At 33.1% G+C, this 24,997-nt stretch overlaps 1 protein-coding gene across 3 annotated transcripts in view; it reads right to left on the minus strand.

The window, feature by feature from the left end:
* The window catches only part of chas (chascon), a 202,157-nt gene that overhangs the window by 23,378 nt on the left and 153,782 nt on the right, over window positions 1-24,997 (minus strand). For 2 of the 3 annotated variants that reach the window (XM_076415298.1, XM_076415293.1), the window contains 4 exons: window positions 12,222-12,309; window positions 11,972-12,167; window positions 9,504-9,694; window positions 3,874-4,206 (listed from right to left, as the gene is read on the minus strand). In XM_076415298.1, the coding sequence (XP_076271413.1) occupies window positions 3,874-4,206; window positions 9,504-9,694; window positions 11,972-12,167; window positions 12,222-12,309 (808 nt within the window). The remainder of the gene's footprint in view (window positions 1-3,873; window positions 4,207-9,503; window positions 9,695-11,971; window positions 12,168-12,221; window positions 12,310-24,997) is intronic. The other variant, XM_076415304.1, reaches the window with a different exon arrangement.

Here is a 24,997-nt window from a genome sequence, read left to right on the forward strand (position 1 = left end):
ATCGTCCAGTGACTCACAAAATCACAATTTATTGTTTACATGCTAATTTTCGACAGTACGGTACGACAGCAGACAGGTTTCGATCTGTATGATAACGGACGCCTCATAACGCTAAAAATGTGGCTCTGGTGCACTATAGTGTTGCAGTCTCCAGAAAAATCAATTTGGAGACGTGGTTCCCAGTTACACATTTCTTCACGCAGTTTAAGGCGAATTTTAAAAACTGATTTGAAAATGTTCCAGTACAAAATTCAATTAGTCCAAAAATTGCTACCGATAAATACCGATCAACGAATTGAGTACACTAATGCAATCCTAAGACTGTCTGCTGAAATTGAAGATTTTTCGTCGAAACTGATAATGTGCGATGATGAACTTTCTTCTCAGTGGCCACGTCAATAAACAGTCGGTTTTGGGGAACACAGAAACCTCAATTAATTCATGAATTTAAAGACCAAATAAACTTCTTATGAAAACCAAACTTGCGAGTAAAGTCAGAAGCAATCAAAATGGTAGCGGTACTTTTGACCCCACGTTGTATAAGAGTTGAAATATATAATAGTAGTCCTATAAAATAGTGTTTAAGGTTTTTTTAAATTTGTATCTTTTAATTTATTTTAGTCAATGTATTGAACATCGAGAGCCCCTATTTTCCCTCATATTTCAGCCAATCTAAGAATTCTCTCTGGAAAGAACAATGTATCTTTTGAGGCTATACATGAATCGACCCATATTTGGCATTTTCATAAGAAGTGAAGCTCAGATAGATCACAATTTATGTCAGAACAATTAGTAATCTGAGAGAGGAAGATCTGGAGAATATAGTGGGCAGGGTAGCACTGCTCATTTGAATATTTCCTGATATCTTTTAGCCGTTTTAAAACATCTGATCGAACGTTGTCATGCTGAAGAATAACAGTGTGATATATTCCGGCTCGATTCAAGCGCATCAACTGAAGTCGATAGCGATCCCCATTGATGGTTTCATTGAGTAAATCTTCAAATCCTCGTTTACAATTTTAGTTTAACTTTCCAGAATGTCCTTTGTCTTGCGTGTGTCAAAATCGCCGCTTCTAAATCATCGAAACCAGTATTGACATGTTGAAATCGATGGAGCATGTTTGCTATGAGTTTCATGTAGTATTCCACGATCTTCAGTTTCCATTTTCCTCAGCGTTGTGCATGATATTATCTCTCATAGCTGCAATCATCTTATGTTATGATTTTAAAGTTAAAAAATCTCACAGTCATTGTTTACATTCAGTAAAATGTATGCGACAGTCTCAGTAACAACTGGACAACTTACAACCATGTTACCAAACAGACATTTGATGATGTCGAATACCGATTCGTCTTTATAGAAGAACCACCTTATGTAACAATATTCATATATAAAAAGAAATTTTTGATAGGGGAAATACCCAGTTGTTTTTCTAAAGATAGCTCCAACGATATCACAGTAAAGAACAATTTAAATATATCTTAAATATAAGTAACATCGCGTTATACAAAAAGCTGTAGTAAAAGCAAGATATGTAGTTATTAGTCGGAAGGTAAATTTGACTCAAGATTAAAGAGATTGGTTTATTTTACTATTTAGCCCTATGGGGTTGCACTAAATCATCAAACCAACTAGTAATCTGCCAATCAAACATGCAAGTATTTAAAAGTACTACAAAAAAGTACTTCGATCAATTGAATAAATTATCATTACTTATCACTACTAATGTTTATGAAAATCGTAATAGTATTATCCTATATTCGTCAGGCATTGTCCTTCTTATTTTTACTCTTCACTGGCAAAACAGTAGAAAGTAGTGGAAGTATGCCTTTATTGTCATTTAAATACTGTCTGAGGAATGCAAAAAACTAGTAACTGGTAATGAACAGTACTTACTATGAAATATAGTACTACGGCTAATAAAAATTGGTTATTATGAAAAGAGCGGTAGCAGTCCTCTTTATAGATGGGACTTAACTAATATCAAACCAAAAATTGTCCTTAGTTAAGAATGGCGTGGAAATAATTTTAATAAAAATATAATAATTATTTATTATTGTAATCATAGCGGAAGTACAAATATCATTATCTTCAAAGGACAATGCTAAAATTGTAATTTAAAACGAAACTAAGTGCGCATGTGTTCTAAAATATCACAGTCTATTTATAGAATAGTTTTATACATTTTTCAAATTCAATAATTCTAAATAGATTATTGAAATGTACTGATTCTCTTGAAATATTGAGCAAATATTTTACTACATAATTCTAACAGAACTAGTGATTTATTTCATATAAATAATGTTAGTAATAGATTTTGCATATATTCTACTTAGAGATATCCAGTAATGAAAATGTGACGTAACAACTATTTACCAACATAACTCAATAGTCAAATTCAATGTTTTTGACATTTCTATATAAAATAAAAGTTAATGTAATTTTATAGATTTATTCTCATTAATAAGACTTCATTACTTTATAGCTTTTAGTGTTTTTGGAGATATTGCTGCTTAAGTCTATCAAATGCATTTAGAACCTTTAAGTGATCTTAGAATCTTGTAGCTCCAGCCTATCGTAATTGTCGGTTTTGGTTAAAACCTTTTAAAAGTTTTGATTTTTATGTGAATGACCTGGAGGATCAAAAAAGTTCGAAGACAATGGAATATAAGATTTATTGGATTAAACCACAGTTAAATTTTTAAATAACTTTTAAACAGCTTAGCAGTTGATGAATCAACTGTTTCAGATCATAGAGAGAAAAAAACCTAATACCAACACACCAATTCGGGTTTATTAATAAGCATTCAATAATTAACCAGGTCCACAGAATAACAGATGTTATTGAAAAAGCCTACAAAATTAAAAAAGTATGCTCAGCTATATTCTTAGATGTAGCTCTAGCCTTCGATAAGGTTTGGCATGAAGGCCTTGCTCATAAACTACAGAAAATGCTAGCAAAACAACACACCGAACTATTAAAATCGTACATTACAACCAGAATGTTTAGAGTCAAACAAGAAGAAGCTTACTCTACAATAAAAGAAGCTAAAGCAGGTGTACTTCAAGGAAGTGTACTGGGACCAATGCTTTATCTACTCTACACTTGTGATATACTACAAATGGAGAATATTAAGATGGCTACATTTGCTGATGATACTGCGATTATAGCTGTCGGAGAAAATAGTGAAGAAGCCTCCCAAAAATTACAACAGACAAGTGTTAATATAAATAATTGTACACAAGCTTGGAAAATAAGAAGTAATTAAAGTAGATCATTCCATACAGCAACAACGCTACATATCTCGGAATAAATCTTGATGCAAAACTTCGCTGGAAAGAACATATAAAGAAGAAAAGAAAAGAGCTGGAATTGAAATATAGGAAAATACACTGGCTAATTGGAAAAAAAAATCACAATTATCAGTACATAATAAGTTGCTATTATATAAGCAAATACTGCAACCTATATGTACATATGGAGTTCAATTATGGGGATATTCTGTAAAGAGTAACATAAATTAAATACAAAATTTTCAGAGCAAAGTCCTGAGAGGTATTATGGGCACACCCAAATACTATAGGACTGATTACCTACATCGAGACCTTCAGATACCGACAGTCAGTCAAGAAATCAAGAGAATTGCAAGAGGGCACGAGGAAAGACTCCATACTCATAAGAATATTGAAATATTGCAGCTTTTGGATACCACTTGAACAGGGCACAGACTCGACGATTTTAAAAGTTTCAGAAAACGTTAGAAAATATTTTAATCAATATATGTTGCACCAATTTGTTTCAACAAATGCCTTTTTAAAGCAGAAAAAGGATCAGAATACATGTAAGCACCTAATACGATAGCATTACATACCTTTATAATATCCAGAATTGTTGCGATCTCTTTCTGGCTCGACCGGACTATATACCCTCGGCGAGGGACTGTGTACCGTGGTCACATAACCCCGCTGTGGATTCTCGTTCCTTGTAGGGTGACTTTTAATGGTCACGTTGAAGAAACTGGTCTTCGGAGGATGTTCCTCGTCATCCACCGTCGAATTTGACGATCTCGACTCCGACCCGAAATGATTCTCCAGCCATTTCGACGTCTCTACCTTTCGGGTCTCTTCTTCCGCGTCGAAATCTAACGGTTTCCGTGTTAAGGCGTCTTTGCGATCGAGCGGGCTTGCCTGGCCGTTTTCCAAGCCTAGAAGAAAGATGGTCAGCATTTAACGACGATTCGATTCGAATTATCCGTTTCGATATTAATGGTCGTACGTACCGAACTGAACTGACAAGATATGAAAATATGTTTACGGAATGGTTGGGTAACATTAGCCTTGTCCGACAGGTAATGATATAATCGTTTTTAGCGTTCTTTAGATTCGGTGAAATGTGTTTTCCTTCTCAAATAACTAATTGACGATTATGAACATCGCATGAGCTCGTAAATAAACTCGTAAAATATTTTCGTAATTTAAATGAGATGACAAATTTAGTTCAGTTTTGTTAAATATGACATTGTTTTATGATCTATAATATGTCAATTGAAAAGTTGCCGATCTGACACATAGATGGCGATACTAGAATTAAATCCATATGTTTAGTCCATTAGTTTTAGTTAGCCCTAACCCTCAAGAGATGCATATATAAATTTGACAGCTGTCGGATAATTAGTTTGTGAATTATAGCATTTTGAGTAAAGCAACTTTTGTTATTGTGAAAAAAATGGATAAAAAGGAAGTTCGCGTGTTGATAAATTATTGCTTTTTGAAGGGAAAAAATAGAGCTGAAGCAAAAACTTGGCTAGATGCCGAGTTTCCGGACACTGCTCCAGGAAAATCAGCCATCAGGCATCGGTATGCTAAGTTTAGACATGGTGGAATCAGCACCGAGGACGGTGAACGCAGTGAACGCCCAAAAGAGGTTGTTACCTGCGAAAACATTTAAAAAATGCACAAAATGATTTTGAATAATCGTAAATTGAAATTGAATGAAATAGCAGACAATCTAAAGATATCAACTGAACGTGTACATCATATCATTCACGAATATTTGGGTATGAGAACTCTCTGTGCAAGGTGGGTGACGCGCGAGTTCACTTTTGACCAAAATCAACGACGAGTTGATGATTCGGAGCAGTGTTTGAAGATGATCAAGCGTACTAAATCCGAGTTTCTGCATCGATATGTGACAATAGATGAAACGGCTCGATTATTTCACTCCGAAATTGAATCGACAGTCATCCGAGTGGACTACACACGAGGAACCCGGTCCAAATCGTGGGAAAACGCACCAGTAGGCTTACAAAATTATGGCGTCTGTATTTTGGGATGCGCATGGAATTATTTCCATGAACTACCCTGAAAAAGGAAGGACCATCAACAGCGACTATTACATAGCGTTTTTGGATCGTTTGAAGGACGAAATCGCCGAAAAACGGCCGCATTTGAAGAAAAATAAAATTCTGCTTCACCAAGACAATGCATCGTGTCACAAGTCAGTGAATATGATGGCAAAAAACCATGAATTGTGCTTAGAATTCCTCATCTCATTCTCATTCCTCACCGTATTCTCCAGATATGGCCTCCAGCGATTATTTCCTGTTCTCAGATCTCAAAAAGATGCTCGCTGGGAAGAAATTTCGCCGAATGAAGAGGTGATCGCCGAAACTGAGGCCTATTTTGAAGCAAAGGACAAATCGTACTACAAAAATGGTATCGAAAAGTTGGAGGGGGTATCACCCTTGAAGGGAATTATGTCAAATAAAAAATGTAAAAAAATTGCCAAAAAAATGTGTTTTACTATGGTAGGTCGGGGAATTTTCAATTGACCTATTATAAGAAATTAGAATCAATCATTGTTCAACTTCAATCCATCTAGTTAAATAGCGTTAGCGGCTCATGAATGGCTATCGGTCAGTTATGCCGAATAACATGTCCTTTCCACCCTACGAATGAGTGAAGGACGAATTTGAAGTTGTTGTCATTTGATGTTCCTTTATTATCTTGCTTAAAATTAGGTGGTTACATGCATTTTGACCAGCAATGAAAATGCACAGTACCAATGTGACTAATAATTAAACAATCTAATCTAACTATTAAATTTATTGGTTTTGATATTTCCCTATATAAAATACATTGAGGCATTCAATATATAGAGACACTAACCATGGAACATTTTAAACACCACTTTCGTTATTAGTTTTTCTGTTGTTAGATTTGAATATATCTACTGCTAAAGCCTATGCAATAGTTTTAAAAGATGGTGATGCTGGTTCATCCTATACCATTTGTCGATTTTGGTTTTCATGATTTAAAAGTAGTCATTTTGATATCAATGATTAAGAACAGCCTAGGTAATCAAAAGAAAATCGGAGACTATGAATTGCAAGACTTATAAGAAGAAAGCTCAGTTCAAGGTTCAACTGAATCAACTGTTTCCAGATCCAAAAAGAGGAAAAATGGCTATCATGTGAATTGATTTTGAACCATTTCAACATAGTGGTTTCATTGCTTGTCAGATATAAAAGAGTTTCCTGTGCTATATTCTGACTGATGATAATCTACTATATTAATCCCAAATGCAGAAGGTAATGAGTTCAGATAAAGCCATCTACATCGGCCTCACTCACTCTACATCTACATCACCAAGGCGGAATATTCATTGTCATAAAGTCTTGCTATGCATATGGTGGAATTGGCTAGTAGCAGTGCATTACAAGCACACAATTACAATTATATATATATATATATATATATATATATATATATATATATATATATATATATATATATATATATATATATATATACAACGAATTGTTGAATAAAACATCAACACGTCAACAGCGTCATCTTTTTGTAATTTAAATGGGACGTATTGCTGCACCTAGTGTACTCACCAAACATAGCGCCATTTCTGCTACTGAAGAAATATGCACGTAGATAGATGCCAAAACAACATCATTATTTCTATACTCTATAGTCTATATTATCAGAAAGATGGAAAAAAATTGTATAAAATGATAAAGACCATTTTTAAAAGCTTATATACCAAGTTCAATGGACCATTGTCTAAATTTATCTTTTTTTTATCTATTTTAATGTATGTATAAGTCGGTAGTACGAAAAGTAAAGTGAATTGTTGATCTAGGAAGTGTTGTGTATCCGGATGCGCAGACAGTAAAGAAACAATGCTTGATAATGTTAAAAATCCCAAACCGAATCAATTAAGTATCAAAGAAATTTATGATCGTTACATCATGTTTTGTTGTTGTAAGTTGGGGTAAGTTTATTCATATAAACGACCCGCCCCGGCTTCGCACGGGTGCAATGCTGATACTAAATTAAATACACTACAGAAAAAATATGAACGTTGTATATAAAAACATAGCGGCCCGCTCCGACTTTGCACGGGCATAAAATATATATGCCTATGTCACTCAATGAAAACATGATTAAAATCGATCCAGTATTTTTGGTTCATTCATTACTGCCCTTGGCCTGCACGCATTAAATTTGGAGTAAAACAATTCCTCTTCCCCTATACTTACTATGAAGATTTCCTGCTATCTTTGGAATATCTAAATTCATACAATTTTTATTACATTGCACATTTTTAAACGCAAATTTTAAATTTGTAATATCTCCGAAAATATTTGTTTAATTTACATGCTGTAAGGAACCATATTGATCTATATTAATTGCACACTGTATTTAAGATACTTAATTCGATAAGGATTAATGCCGTATTGCTTAAAATAGCTTCGTAAATAAGCCATTTTCTCACGTAAAAGTAAACAATAAAAATGGTTAATGTGGGTTATCCCTAAAAGATAAACATATACCATCGCGGACTTTTTTGTAGACCTTTTTATGGTGTACAATACTGTAGTACATTAATTTGATCTAACTCGTAGTGTTAGGCAGCGTTTTTGCTAATTGCTAAATAAGCCTAAAAAATAGGTTAATTTACGACATCACGTTAGAAACCTCTAAAATTAGCAATGTTGCCTTAGTATATTATGCATGTATTATACATACAAACCTTCCTCTTGAATCACTCTATCTATTGAAAAAAACCGCATCAAAATCCGTTGCGTAGTTTTAAAGATTTAAGCGCACATATGGATATAGGGACAGAAAAGGCGACTTTATTTTATACTATGTAGTGATATTCAAACATCAGATATTGATTTTTTTAATTTTAGAAATTAATCCCTATCCGAAAGAAGCTATGCAAACGGGTATATACTTTTCTTCTTGGATCAATAGTTGCAGCTCCAATAAAATAAATAGGGGCTCCTGAATGCAAATCTATTAAGAGTAGGTCAACCGATAGTCAATACACGAGGAATATTGCTGTAAAATTTATTGCTCAAGTAAGAACAAATTTGTTCAAGTGACATCAATTTAATAACTACCTTGAGGGGTTCTTTTCATGAAAGAAAAAAAGGTTAACTATCCATATAAATATATTGGCTTAAGGCTATCTAACCAAGATAGTTTTTTTTGGATCTAGCTAATGGATTCAAGAATACACATCCTCGGCTAGTATGTTTTAGATGTCATTTGAATCGTTTAACATAAGTTTTTTTTTCATCTCATTGTCCTTTAGGAAATTGTGAAGACGAAGAACATGAGGGCTCTTTAAATACTTACAATAGCGGGGGATGACTATATTATTTAAATTTTAGACGTTCTTATATGAATAAACGGGCCAAGGCAATATCTTATGCCCCAGAAAATTGTTTCATTATACTATCAGTAGGGCTCTTTTTTATACCTTCTTTTGATTAATTTTTAATTTTTAAACTCTTATTTTATCCCGCGATATTGCCACGTCGATAAATTAACATAATTTTGTAAAATATCTTTAAAAAATGTAAATAAAAAACCTTTTATTTTAATTGTATACACAAACTGATTTTCCATATAGAATATTACAAATAATAAGGTGTGCTATATATTTTTGTTTAAACCCATAATAGATATCTAATAGATTAAATTGATGGCACTAAACAAATATGAAAAAGGGAAACGACGGAAGAGGACGACTTTCATTTTGATTTGCAATGCACCAATTTTTTTGCTTATGATTTACTTTTACATGGGGTGTACTTTTCATACATTTTTTTCGGCGAAATTTACAGATACTGCATTAATAAAACATATTGGATAATGTCAAAGGAATTCTATGAGTCATAGAAAAATTTAAGCAATCAGCATTTAACATTGCATTTGATTTATTTCGAAATTTTAAATAAATTGAGAGCTTCATTTAACTGGAATGGCTTGAAACAACTTTTTTTGTAAAATGTAGTGTTTTTATGGATTTATAATCATTTCAGCCAAATGTCGTCTTCTGACACTTGGCAGTTGATGAAGAATCGATCGGAGATATATTTGATCACATCACAGCATTTTGTTGTAGTTGACCACATTGAGTTTATGTTATTAGTTTAATAATTAATTATTTAAACTTTCGAAAATATTAAGTTACCTCTGTATCTGTGTGGCTGCCGATTATTGATCTTCTTTTTGCCTTTGGCCGATGAGGACATGAACAAGTCGGTCTCGTCCTCTCCACGCTTGTCAATCTCCATGGTTTCCGTTTTATACCTCATCTCATGCCCTATATTTTTACCGTCTGCTAAATAATCCACGTCTTCTTGTTCCCTTGTTTTTAGATATCTGTAATTACATAAAATAATTAAGTAATAGTATAAAGGTTACAATTTATCATTCTAAACAAACGCTACAATTTTCAATGTAATAGATGCAGTAAAAAGTAATCTATTGGAAAATATATCTATTGGAAAAGTGATAGATTTCTTATTTCTAGACCTAATATAATCCATCTAATAGCTCAAGGAACTATATAATTAAATACACTTTGTTCCAAACATATCTTGAACCACCCAAAATAATAACTAGTTTTGAAAATACATAGACTCGACGAACGAAACGATGAAGCACCCTCTGAATGTAATATATGTCATATCACCTTCCTTGTTGTTTCAGTTAGTTCCTTGTTCCAAAAAATGATCTTGCAGTTAATACTTAGTTTTAACTTAGTTTACCCAAATTATTTTCAAATTTATAATTATTCTAGTAAGTATGAATTAAACCCATTAGCTAGACCTATTTTAGATAAAATATACCTTATTTTATGTTGTTGTGGGAATAATAATACAGCAACTGTTGATCAAAATAATCATACGATGATAAATATTAGTTTTTATTTTACAGTATAGCCGAAATAATTCGATAAGCCTCAACCAATATTTTGTCGTTATGAAGGTTATCTAATTCAGTTACAATCTAAAACACTGTAGTTATAACTTTGTTCACTCACGAAGTCTTAGTTCTAATTTAATTTTACTTTTCATTGACTTAGTTTCTCCATCGAAAACCTCTTGCTTGAAATTAATTATTTGGATTGGACTGTTATTTTTTTCGTACTTTTTTCCAAATTTTATCTGGAAGTGTGAGGTACTTATAATGTTATAAAAAACCTTTTATCGTTACTATTCAATTATATTATTTTATTTTGTTATATTTACAAAAAAAACTACCAAAACTGTGAGCTAGTTCATATATTTTTTATGAAATACCGGCTCACTATTTCTATTTGTATGTAGTGCGGAGAATTACAGAAACTATGAAGACAATACATGAAAACATAATACTACAATGGAGACTAATTTAATTTTATATCAAGTATAATAACGCTTTTAAATCAATTCAAACAATAATAGAAATAACAAAAATGATAAAAAACTTGGCTTTATGTCGAATTATCGTCGGACACTGAGCCAGGAAAATCAACCATCAAGAACTGGTATGCTAAGTTTACACGTGGTGAAATGAGCACCAAAGACAGTGAACGCAGTGGACGCCCAAAAGAGGTTGTTACCGACAAAAACATTTAAAAAATCCACAAAATGATTTTGAATGACAATAAATTGAAATTGAATAAAATAGCATACTCTAAAGATATCAATTGAATGTGTACATCATATTATTCACGAGTATTTGGGTATTAGAAAGCTCTGTGCAAAGTGGGTGCCGCGCGAGCTCTCTTTTGATCAAAAACAACGACGAGTTGATGATTCCGAGCAGTGTTTGAAGATCATCAAGTGTAATAAACCCGAGTTTTTGAGTCGATATGTGACAATGGATGAAACATGGCTCCATTATTTTACTCCGAAGTCAATCGACAGTCAATCGACAGTCATCCGAGTAGACTGCACACGATGACCCCACTCCAAAGCGTGGGAAAACGCAACAGTCAGCTGGCAAGTTTATGGCATCTGTGTTTTGGGATGCGCATGGAATAACTTTCATTGACTACCTTGAACAAGGAAAGACCATCAACAGCGACTATTACATAGCGTTATTGGGCCATTTGAAGGACGAAATCGCCGAAAAATGGCCGCACTTGAAGAAAAAGAAAGTGCTGCTTCACCAAGACAATGCATCCTGTCACAAGTCAGTGAAAACAAAGGCAAAAATCCATGAATTGGGCTTCAAATTGCTTTCTCATCCACCGTATTCTCCAGATCTGGCCCCTAGCGATTTTTTCCTGTTCTCAAATCTCAAAAGAATGCTCGGTGGGAAGAAATTTTCGTCGAATGAAAAGTTGATCGCCGAAACTGAAGCCTATTTTGAACCAAAAGACAAATCGTACTACCGAAATGGTATCAAAAAGTTGGAGGATCACTATAATCAGTGTATCACTATTAAAGGGAATTATGTTGAATAAAAAAAAAACTAAGTTTGCCAAAAAATGTGTTATACTATGATAGGCCGGGGACTTTTCAATTGACATGTTAAATAGTGACACGAATGATATCAATATAAACTAGAACCATAACGAATGAGAACTGACCAAAGTTAATATCAATATCAATTTCAGAACTGCATAAACGACAAAAATCCTACTCAATTTCCAACTAATCAGCTTACCTCTGCGAGCTCTCTTTGTGAAAATCTTGTTCTGGAGCGTCTTCAGGAAGCTCGTCATCATCAACTTCCTCGTGCTCGGTTGTTCTTTGTGTTTCAGTGACTATTTTCCCATCAGGTAGTACTGAGCTAAGTTCACGAGTGTCTTCAGTATCAGTTACTTTTTTGCTTTTGCTTGTGTCTCTTATAACTCTAGGTCCTGGAAAGTGATGTTGATAAAATCATTTTGAAATATTATTGGTTAGGAGTTTACCTGTAGATACTACAGCTTTGCCAGCCTCGGATGATCTTAAAACAGATCGAAGATCAGATTTACCGCTACGAATAGCTGCTAAAAATTCCTGAAAAATAAAAGAAATCAGTTGTACACTATATATAATAATAAATTCATTTTAATTAAGAATAGTAAGCAATGAAATTGAATTTAAATTTTTTTAAACGTAAAAATTACTTTTTTATAGAATTATGAAGGTTGAGCTATTAAACTAAAATGAATAAGTATCAAAAATTGGCTCTCAACTGCTCCATTGTTTATTTATACATCTGTATCATAAAAAATGCATACAAAAAGTTACAATGTTAATCCGACTTGGCAAGGTCGTTATTATTAAAGGATACATTCTTAAATTATAAATTTTCGACCTTGCTTTTTTTCAATTTTATAACGATACAAGAAAATACGAATAAACGGGAAAAATTATTGTACGTAATAAACAAAACCATCTTTAACTGAGAACATTTTACCGCATATATGTGCTTAATAATCTTGATTATTGGTATAATTAGTAACATATTCGCTGCATGCATCTATTCTAGTAATTGAGAAAATCTGATATAATTAATTAAAATATTTCCTATCATTTTTCCAACTATTTTATATAGTTCTGGCAATATGGCGATACTTTGTTGAATGTTGGTTGGACAGAGATCAAATCATCGATCCATTTTCGCACTTCTTCAGCATTTCGATACCCTGCTGCGGAAGAAAATATGCTGCATCGATCTGAACAAGTAAAAATCAAAAGGTGCTATGTTCGGCGAGTGCACTGGATGCAGCCGAATTTCATATTTGAGCTGCAGCAATGCACCCTTTAGGACTATCGCAAGGTTTGTCACGAAAGAGGATGACTTTGCCACTGTTACTCGCTATGACTGATATTTTTTGCAACACACTTCATTTAACTTCTTCAAGTGATGTCGATAGGCATATACTGTAATAGTTTCATTTCGTTTTAGCATCTCGTAATGTACAAAATGTTGGCCGATTTATCCGTCAATTATGGACCGATTTACAAAATTCTTCTTTTATTCGAAAAAGGCCGAAGTGGTCCCATTGGAATCAAGCCAGGATCTGTTAGGGGGAAGCGGGGAATCGAGGGAAACCTTCAATTTTCAAAGACCTGTCTAAGATTTCACATATTTCTTTATATAAAATAATCAGATATTTGTTAATAATGTTATTGGTGAACCGATGTAACGGAACGTCGGAAGTAGTTCAACGTAAAAACCATTAAGTTTGCTTTTTCAGTACAACCATATGATATGAGAAATCGTAGAAATATCGCATTAACTGCTTATGGTGTAATGTTTAGAGCATTCAGCTCATACGCGGAGGTCGCGAGTTAGATTCCCGACGAGGGAATCAACTCTTTATTGTTCTAGTTTGGTCAGAATATTTGTCAAATCACCTAGACTAAGTAGCGGACCCCAGGGCCTGAATCGTTCCTTATTTTCAATCATTGTTTCTTTAATCCTATTTTCCTAATACAAGTTGCACCTTTAGTTCGCTTACCCACTATAATACTTAATAATAAAATAACTGCGTAATTCATTGAGTAAATATCTAACACTAAAAAGACAAAAATAAAAAAAAATGACCAAAAATTGAACCAACTTCAACAAATAAATCAGGAGCTCACTAAAAAGAATTTAATGTAAGTATAATTAAACAACCCTAACCGATAAAATATTGTGGCTTTATAATTAACATTAGTTTAGATCTTTTGAGATGTATGCATTAGATCTACTATAACGTTAAAATAAATTATAATTTACAACATTTTTCTTTCATTATTTTACTTATCTTATGTTATAATGTGCCAAAATAAATTATATTTGATAACAATTTTTGTTGTTTATGTCATTATTTTATTTACATTAGAACTTTTTCATATGTCAAAGCCAAAATAAACTAAAAGTGAAAGCTGATGCGATGATATTAACATGGCATACGTGACGTCCTAAATTTTGATAACGTATGTTCACTGGAAGTTCTGGAAAGTTGGTATGTTCACTTATTTCGGAAGGACTATATTTATTTAGTAGTATGTTAAGACAGTAAATTAATAGCGGTATACTAGTTTTAATAAATAAAATAAGTGAAAAAATATCTATGTAGATTTTATTTTTCTTATTAACATGTCAATGGTAAATTCCCTTCATTCTACGATTTGTCCTTTGCTTCAAAATAGGCCTCACTTTCGTCGATCACCTCTTCATTTGACGAAAGTTTCTTCCCAGCGAGCATTCTTTTGAGACCTGAGACCAGGAAATAGCTGCTTGGGGCCAGATCTGGAGAATACGGTGGATGAGGAAGCAACTCGAAGCCCAATTCATTAATGTATGACATCGTTTTCACTGACTTGTGACAATTTCGACTTTCAAATGGTCCAATAACGCTATGAAATAGTAGCTGTTGATGATCCTTCCGTTTTGAAGGTAGTCAATGAAAATAATTCCATGTGGATCCCAAAATATAAACGCCATGAACTTACCAGCCGACTGTAGCGTATTCCCACGCTTTGGAGCGGGTTCATCGTGTGCACTCCACTCGGATGACTAACGATTGGACTTCGAAGTGAAATCATGCAGCCATGCTTCATCCATTATCACATATCGACGCAAAAACTCGAATCGACATCGAATCAACAACTCGTCGTTGTTTTTGGTCAAAACTGTGCTCGCGCGGCTCTCACTTTGCAAAGAGCTTTCTCATACCCATTCGTGAATGATGTACACTTTCAGTTGATATCTTTAGAGCGTCTGCTATTTCATTCAATTTCAATTTAAGGTCATAATCATTTTGTGGATTTTTTAAATGTTTTAGTCGATAACAACCTCTTTTGGGCGTTCCACTACTTTCACTGTCTTCAGTGCTCATTTCACCACGTCTAAACTTAGCATGCCAATCCTTGATGCTTGGTTTTCCTGGGGCAGTGTCCGGAAACTCGACATCAGGCCAAGTTTTTGCTTCAACTGTATTTTTTCCCTTCAAAAAGCTATATTTATACATACGCAAAATTCATTTTTATCCATTTTTTTCACAATAACAGAAGTTGCTTCACTCAAAATGCTATAATTTACAAACTATTGATCCGACAGCTGTCAAATTTATACACGCATCTTTTGAGGATTAGGGCTAACTCAAAACATATGGATTTAATTCCAGTAGCGCCATCTATGTGTCAGGTCGGAGTCTTTTCAATTGAAGTATTAAACTTATTCTTACATTACTGTTGATAGAAGAAAGAGCAGTGTAAAAATAATTTTCTCTAACCTGTCTCCTCCATGTATAACGAAAAATCTATATTTATTGATAATTTTTCGTTAATACAATGTTTTTTAATTATCGATGTATAAAAACGAAATTATTATAAATATGAATGGAATTAAACTCAATATATCCGGTTTCTGGTTATTTGTTCAAAGTCCGGCGAAAACATTCCGCAAAACCGCGTCGCTTCTTGAAAAAATTCGGATTCGAATTTCGCCGATCCGTTCAAGTTGCTCTTTTAGTAGTGCGGAAACTGCCCACGTACCTGTTGACCTCTGACGTCAATAACCTGTCTTTGGTGTCAGGTAAGTTTTGTGAATAAATGAGTCAACGAATTTCTTATTTTGGCGTCTATTAGATAAGTTTATAAAAAGTCCCAAGGCTGTTGAGAATACGCGAACTTTCATTGGTCGTGTTAGTCTCTTAATTAAATTTTAAGCTGAATGTAAGAAGTAAAAGACCACTTAATTGGATTGACAAGAAATTACTTTCGTTTTTTTTTTTGTTTACATGTATGTTGATGAGTTAACGTTCAACAGTTGGCCATGTACATAGTACACGAAGTAACACGTTGGCCTTTTAAATCCCTACATCTCAGAGAGGAAGTTCAGAATTATATAAGAAGAAGCTTACTTAAAATAGGCGTCAGTTTCGTCGATCACCTCTTTATTCGACGAAAATTTCTTCCTAGCGAGCATTAATTTTAGAATCTGAGAATAGGAAATAGTCGCTGGGGGCCAGATCTGGAGAATACGGTGGATGAGGAAGCAATTAGAGGCCCAATTCATGGATTTTTGCCATTGTTTTCATTGACTTGTGAAACGGTCCATTGTCTTGGTGAAGCAGCACTTTCTTTTTCTTCAAATGCGGCTCTTCGGCGATTTCGTCCTTCAAACGGTCGAATAACGCTATGTAACAGTCGCTGTTGATGATCCTTACTTTTTCAAGGTAATCAATGAAAATGAATTCTATGCGGATCCCAAAATACAGACGCCATAAACTTGGCAGCCGACTGTTGCGTTTTCTCACGCTTTGGAGCGAGTTCATTGTGTGCAGTGCACTCGGATGGCTAAAGATCGGACTCCGAGGTGAAATGATGGAGACATGCGTCATCCATTATCACATACCGACGAACAAACTCGAGCTTATTACGCTTATTACCTTCAAACAGTGCTCCGAATCATCTACTCGTCGTTGTTTTTGGTTAAAACTGTGCTTGCGCGGCACTCACTTTGCACAAAGCTTTCTCATACCCAAATATTCGTGAATTATATGATGTACACGTTCAGTTGATCTCTTTAGAGTGTGTTATTTTATTCAATTTCAATTTACGGTCATTCAAAATCTTTTTGTGGATTTTTTAAATGTTTTCGTCGGTAACAACCTCTTTTGGGCGTCCACTGCGTTCACCGTCTTAAGTGTTCATTTCACCACGTCTAAACTTAGCATACCAATGCTTGATGGTTGATTTTCCTGGGGCAGTGTCCGTAAACTCGGCATCAAGCTAACTTTTTGCTTCAACTGTTTTTTTCTCTTCAACGAGAAATATTTTATCAAGACGCAAAATTCCTTTTTATCCATTTTTTGAGAATAACAAAAGTTGTTTCACTCAAAATGCTATAATTCGCAAACCAATAATCTGACAGCTGTCAAATTTATACACGTATTTTTTGAGGGTTAGAGCTAACTAAAAACATATGGATTTAATTCTAGTAGCGCCATCTATGTGTCAGACCAAGGACTTTTCAATTGACCCGTTTATACACTACTGCTGTACAAGCAGATACTAGAACCTGTATGGATCAATAGAATTCATTTATGGGGATGTTCTGTGAAAAATAATATCAACATAAAACAATTATGTCAAAATAAACATCTAAGTAGTTTATTTTCACATTCAAAATATTGTGGCTATACCCAGATACTCTAGCTACAACTACTTACACCCAGGCTTTAGGACTCGAAAATTAAGAGATCCAGAACAAGACATGTGGAAAGATTCCGCTCCCATGTTAATGTTGAAGACGCATAAAAATCAAACCATGTAATTTTGTGTAGTTGTGTAATAAAGTGCATTAAATGGTAAAAGCCCTGAAAAGTGTTTCTAACTTTTATTTTATGTTATTTTATTACAAAGGGGCCAAATAGTCTTCGTAGATAAGTACCTAGTAAGTTACTCGGCAACGACTAGTGATAACATATTAATTTAAAAAAAAACATGTACGTTGTTGATAATGTTGTGAGTAGCTGTCTTCTTTCTGATATTCTGATGACATGAATGATGTTTAGGTCGGCTGAGTGCAGCAGTGATAAAGACTAGTGAATAGCCTTGTTATTGATGCGATAGTTCTGGGTTTTTATTATTGTTAGCTCATGCATTGCTGCTTCAGATAAAATTTTGATAACAAAAAGGATGCTCCAATATACAACAAAAACAGATTTTAGTTTGTGAACGAGATATGAGCAATGATTCTGCGTTGTGTCATAGATGTGGCGCCTTGTTGGACGGCGATATAAAGTAAGACTAAGATACTAAATCCGTTCTAACATAAACAAAAATCTTATCCTTATCTTTCGACGTCATCATACCATTCAGTCTTAACATAAATACATGAATTTGTACCTTAGAACATAGAGCCTTCTTAGCTAGGACCGTATCAGATGCGCGATATAATATATATATATTTTGTTAAACCATATACATACATTTATTGTGCAACTAGTCATGATGTCAAATATAACTTTTCAATTCAATTATATTACAACATAACTATTTGGGATATTTCAGATTACAAAACCGCATAAATAATTAATCATAAAAATCAGTTAAATTCGGGCTTGATAAATCAAGCCTACGGAATTGTTGATTTCTCTAGTATTCACATATCATTTGTCACAAATTATGTTATCCATCTTCCAAATTACTCAGTCTTATTTTAAAATGCTCAAGCAATATAAACCTCAAACTTATAAAAAATTCAATATTTTTGTTAGATATAAAAAAATAAATGTTCTGTTCAGATATTGACAACATTGTTTTAACAATTTTGTTCTACTATGTGTTTTTTATTTCAAGGCTTCACGGATATGCAATAAGTCGTGGGAATTTTTGACTGATCTGGCGCCATTTAATTACTATTTAATATTTGTTATTTTCCAAATTTATCGAAATATTTATAAACGCTTACGCTAATTGTTATAACCCGACTAAAATGTTCTATTAACCAAATTACCCCATCAACCAAGGTACTATAACCATGAAATTTTCAGAAATCCTAAAGTAAAAAGTAGTACACAGTTATTAGGTACTTCAATTATTAAGATTAACGGTCAATTTAATAGAGGAATATTTGAATGATATGTACCACAGGATTTTATGAAATTAGTAAGAAAAAGAGCAATATTATTGGATGAAAGTCCATGAGATACTCTATGATACATTACACTGAATCAGAGCTAAGAATAACATGAACATTATTGAAATCAAGTCTTGGTTCTTGGAAGAAAAAATGTAAGCAACCTTTACCAATACCAAACTAAGCATTCGCACACGTATAATGAGACCAAACGAACATATTCTTTTATGAATAATTAAAGCATGGTGAAACTATTACAACAGATCATTATAGATAATACCGGTGTTATTAAATCAATAATTGAAGCAAAAACGACCTGAATTCATCAAAGACACGCCAAGATTATTTTTGTTATACGATAACATTCGTTAAAACCTTTTGAAATACGTTGGAAACGTTTTGTTGATAGAGTTCTTCCAAAGTCATCACGACGTCGAATCTGTTGCGTATTAAATTTTAGTCTAGTTAAAAAGAGATATTGTAAAAGATATAATGCCGCCTGATGCGTCCGAACATTGTTGTCAGATGTCTGCAAAATTCTTCAATATATTAATGGTAATAATTACAGGTTATAAGCCGGCAAACGTTGCTTTAGCGCTTTGCTTATTTTAATAATTCTTAAATCGCTAATTAATATTTGTAATTACTCGTCATTAGTTTAAAGTTAGTGAGTCTTCATACCAGTAAAATTCGGTTTTAATGAAAATACCTTTAGAATATTGTAGATGGAATTTCAACCCCTGTATTCTCCATACTTTGCTCACTTTCAGTTTTCTTCACCTTTACTTAAAATTTTATGAGAAAGACACATCTTGCCGCCTTTCAGGAAAGCAAAGTGGCAACATGGAACGCAATCATGGATCAAAGCATGGTTCGAATTGATCTTAATAATGATTAAATTAAATCTCAGGTTTTAACTGTTCGTAATATACCACGCCTCTCTGGTCCTACTAAATAAATAGCACTACCTTGCTACCAAAACGATATGGTCTTGAAGTCGATCAACTGGCTTTCCCAGATCATTTATGATGATTTTTTGCGCTTAAGGCTTTAAAAATAAATCCACTTCTCATCACCCCTCACTATTCATTGCAGAAATGACTCCTGATCATACCTTTGAATCAGAGTTTCACAGACAATCTTTTGATTTTCCATTTGTCTGTCATGCTGCCAATTGTTTTTGTGTTTGAGTTGGGCCTTCATCCAATAACTCTTACAGTTTCGCATATTCAAGCTTTTCCGATATAACAAAACGTTCTCGGTCTTGTACATTATCGCTTTTGAATTTTCGAAGACATGCCACATTTTTTAACGGTAGAATATGCTCACTGTAAATTTCTACCAGCAAATGATAACTTTCGGCGGCATTTTTCTTTTGATTAAGTGAGAAAATTAATGTCAATAGAACAAAATGTCATATGTGTCAAGTCAAAACATTGCATTCTTAAACCTTGCGACATATGTTAGAAAAAGCTGTAATAACTTTCCGGTCCACCTTGTAGAACATTATAAACAAATATAAAGGATGCCGTAACTTAGAAAAGAATATTTTACTGTTTATAAATAATAGTAGCAATTAAGTACCGTACCTGTATTGTTAGTATATTTTACTTTCTTGTCAACTAATGCTATATTGACACTGTACTTTAAAATAATACAACATAAACAACACAAAATTCAAATACCACTATAACATTGCACGACGTCGGATGATACCGCGGCACAAAACTCGGTTAGTGGGTACGAAACTTTTGCCGTCTGCTTTTCTGGGAGGTGAAACAAATTCTTTTACCAAAATTCGAGCCGGTCTCGACTGCCGCCAGCTGATATATTAATATTTCGCCGAGACATATAGCGATGTCCCTCCGACGATAGAAAGTTCGAAATTCTACCCGTAATGTTAGCTATTTCTTGTACGTATGCGTCAGTTAATGCGAAGTTAATCGCTGAAATTAGAAGACAGCACTCGCCCGCGGGGTACCTATTTTAATAGGTATCGAAATTCTGTCGGTTGGTTGATTGACCTGCATGCAGTTAAGCGAGTGTAAGCGAGCACAAAAACAAATTCATCGGATTACACAACCTAACCTACTATCGAGGAATCTATTATTCATGTTCGTGGTTTTTTCGTTCCACATCCAGGGTGATTTATTAAAAGAATCGATTTCGATTTTAATGATTGTTTCGTTGAAGACGTATAACAAATATAGAGGATGTTATATAAGAGGCTAAATACATAAGAGGAAAAATGTAATATATACACGTTGGACCCTTCCTTCTATTGCTTATATGTAAAAGTGCATGTATATCAATTTTTGAAAATAACTTACCCCATAGTTTTCCCCCTAAAATTTGTTCTCATTTTATTGCTAAAAAGCTAATTTAAATCAAATTATTGTTACCGGATCGAGTGGATCTCGGATTGTCATAGTTATGACATGGAGCTCATCTTGTATCTAGTAGCGTAAGCCCTCGATAAAATCTCACATAAGGGACTTATATATAAGCTATAAAATATTACCGAAGCAATATATTGAACTCTTAAACCCCTACATCTCAACCAGGATGTTTAGAATTAAACAAGAATAAGTTAACTCAACAATGAAAGAAACAAAAGCAGATGTGCCGCGGACAGTGTTTGGGGTTCTTTTCTTTACCTACTCTATACTGTTACTACAGTTACATTTTCTGATAACACTGCGACATTTACTAATGGGGACAATAGCGAAGAAGCAACCAGGAAACTACAATACGCAAGTAGTCATAAAAATGAATGGAACCAGGCATGGATGATAAAAGTCAATGAGTGTAAATCAGTACATATTGAATTTACCTATAATCAAACTGACCGTATAGATTCATGAAAAATATTTATCCCATACATTAATACTAAGTACCTTGGAACGAATCTTAACACAAAACTTCGTTGGTATTGAAGTCGAATTAAAAAAACAAACAAAAATAATGTATTAGTTATTTAGAAGAAAATCTAAATTATCCGTACATAATAAATTTCTACTGTACAAGCAGATACTAAAACCTATATGAATTGAAGGAATTTAGTTATGGAGATGTTCTGCGAGAAGTAATATCAACACAATACAAGTATTTCAGAATAAGGTCTTGGGAAGTATTACATCCACAATTGCAACCCAAATACTAGTATATAAGAACAATTATTTACATCGAGACCTTCGTATTCCAACTCTGACAGAGGAAATAAAGTGATTCGCAACAATGCATATATATATATATATATATATATATATATATATATATATATATATTTCTATTCCAACTAAGTATTTTAATTACAAAAAATTCAAATACTGTCCAACCCTGAGGATAGTAACAACATATATTTTTATTTTATTGTTCTATATTATTTATTTTTCTACGTAGCTCAAAATTATATTTAAATAAAATATTTTTAACAAAAAATTGAAACGACTTCAAAAAATAAATAAAAAAACTCACTAAAAAGTAAAAAATATTTAAACTTAGATTTTTAACACAAATAAAAGTTTTTAAAATAAAATATGTACATAATAAACGTTGTAATAACTAAATAAAAGTAATCAAAAAACTTATTTAACCACCAACCTCAGGCACTGACTGACCAGTTGATAGTAGTTTAAATAATATTATAATATTATAAATAAATATATTTAGGTATGTATTAAATAAATTGTGTGTATATAGTAGAACATAAAATACGTGTAGTAGATAGGTTAAATAAGTTTTTTGTTGATGGATAGCCCAAGTAAAAGTACAGACCGTATGAGGAAAAATAGGAACAAATATACAATTATTGAAAATAAGGAATGTTTCAGGCCCTAGGGTCCTCTACCTAGTCTAGGTCATTTGACAAATTTTCGAATCAAACTAGAACAAAAAATATTGCTGTCCTGTTTGGAAATCGATTCCACGACTTTTGCGTGTGAGCTCAACGTTCTAATCATTACACCATAGAAAGAGTTACCTACAGTGTTTCTACGACGTCTCATATGATATGGTTAGAGCTCAAAAAGCAAACTGACTGACTTTTACACTGAACTATTTCGGATTTTTGGTCACATAAGTTAAGCAATAATATTATAAACCAATTACCTATTACATTAGATAAAAACTAATGTGGAAACATTCCATGTGACTTTGAAATTTGAGGTTTTCCCTCGATTTCCCCCCCAACTTGATTCCAATCGGACCACCTCGGAAATGCACTGATTCGAATAAAAGAAGGATTTTGTAAATTGCTCCTTAATTAACGAAGAAATCGGCGAATAAACATATAAACAACTTCAAAAAAATATGTACAGCCGAACATCTGGAACCTGTGCCTTTTTTGAAGTCCGTTGAATACAAACATTTTCGCTGTCTCCTAAGGCTTTAAAAAGATCAGACCCAAAATTTCAAGAAAACAAACGACAACTAAGTTATATAACATCTAGTATGCTTTCTCTATAAATTCCAATTAGGGAAAAATGCTACTAAAGCACTTGAACTTAACTGTAGCTTTCTTGGTGCAGACTTACAAGAACTTCTGAATGAAGATTCAGCACAAACTCATTAAGAACACGTTTGTGGAGAACATTAAGAACTCATTTTGCAACATTTGTAACAAATATAAAGCATTCAAAAATTGATAATATCGGACCAAAAATTTCTTGCGAAAAGTTATATAATAGAAATTGCGAGAAAAACCCTTTTAAGATATGTTGACCAGACTCATTGAACGATATCTAAATTCACTCTCAATTTCGTTATAACTTGCTATAAATTAATGATATATTAATTAGTGTACATTATAGAATTTAGAGAAATATTAATACCTAATAGCCCCCATATGATTATTGAATAATTGAGAAATAATATTGTAGCTAATGCTTTGGCATAAAAATAATAAAAATAGTGCAGCTGCATCTAATAACTAAGTAACTCATCAAGTTGATGCATCAAATTTGACTTTTGGTTATCAGCGTTTGCTGGGTTATGACCTCTAATTATTATCCCTAATGTTTTCAATGATTTGGCAGACATTTGGCAACCTGGCCCACCAGTACAAACCCAAGTCGAACTTTATATGCCGATTTGGATGTATGTTACGAAGCATGAGACAACAGTTTATTTATTTTTTATCAGTATAAAATGGAAAGGAATCAAAATTCATATCTGTAATTCAAAGCTACAAATTAAGCTACAAATTCAGTATTTTTTTGAAAACTCATGTTATTTAAAACAATAATTTCGTAAATAATTAACTGTAAATTTAATATAAATTACTATTATTATCAAAATACAATTTCAAACCGACATATACAAACGAAAAAAAGGAGTTAAAAATTAATGAACATTAAAAAGAAACCTCGACAAGGCCTTTTTTTGAAAAGCATTGAAGGTAAACCTGGTTGAATATGCATTACATCCGGAGCAAAACGGAAGAGTACAGTACTGCAAATGAACACCCATAAAAAGATTGCCAAGGTTATTTTTCCTCTTATGCACCAATTTATAAAAGTAGTAAAAAATCAGGTAATTGTTATTATCTTTAGTTACAAATTCTTTAATATATTGTTGATAAAATAAGGCGGTTCGGTCTGTATATCCGGAACCAATTAATGTGGATTTTTACTGTTGAATTTCTGGTCAACTAATTACGGTACAACAGGTTTAATTTTAAAGAAACCTAACTGTAAAAATATGTGGTTACAATGACATTGAAATTATTTAAAATTAATAGGTTATGAATATCTAGGTTTTCTCTTGAATATTGTGCTCAAATATTAATTCACATGATATTTAATACATTCTGATATTTAATATGAAAATATATATCAATAACTATACGTACAATGTGTGAGAAAACAGTCTGAAATACAATATCACTCCCAGAATTTTTATTCAGATCCAATCAGAATTGGTTACTACAAACAATATGTTTCCCAATATATACAGAAGAAGAATATTAACTAAAAGCCAAACAAAAAATAGGTATACTGGAGATATACAAACGCAACAGTTCTGAAGCATATGGAAGTATAATTTTCAGGGACAAACCAGTGTCACAATAGGCGCTCACTGATGTCAGAAAGCTGAGCATTATTTCTGCCAAAAGGGCAC

The sequence above is a fragment of the Rhynchophorus ferrugineus genome, unplaced genomic scaffold (genome assembly GCF_030347505.1).
Source record: "Rhynchophorus ferrugineus isolate W39M unplaced genomic scaffold, kcgeb_rfMv2 rfM1, whole genome shotgun sequence".
NCBI lineage: Eukaryota > Metazoa > Arthropoda > Insecta > Coleoptera > Curculionidae > Rhynchophorus > Rhynchophorus ferrugineus.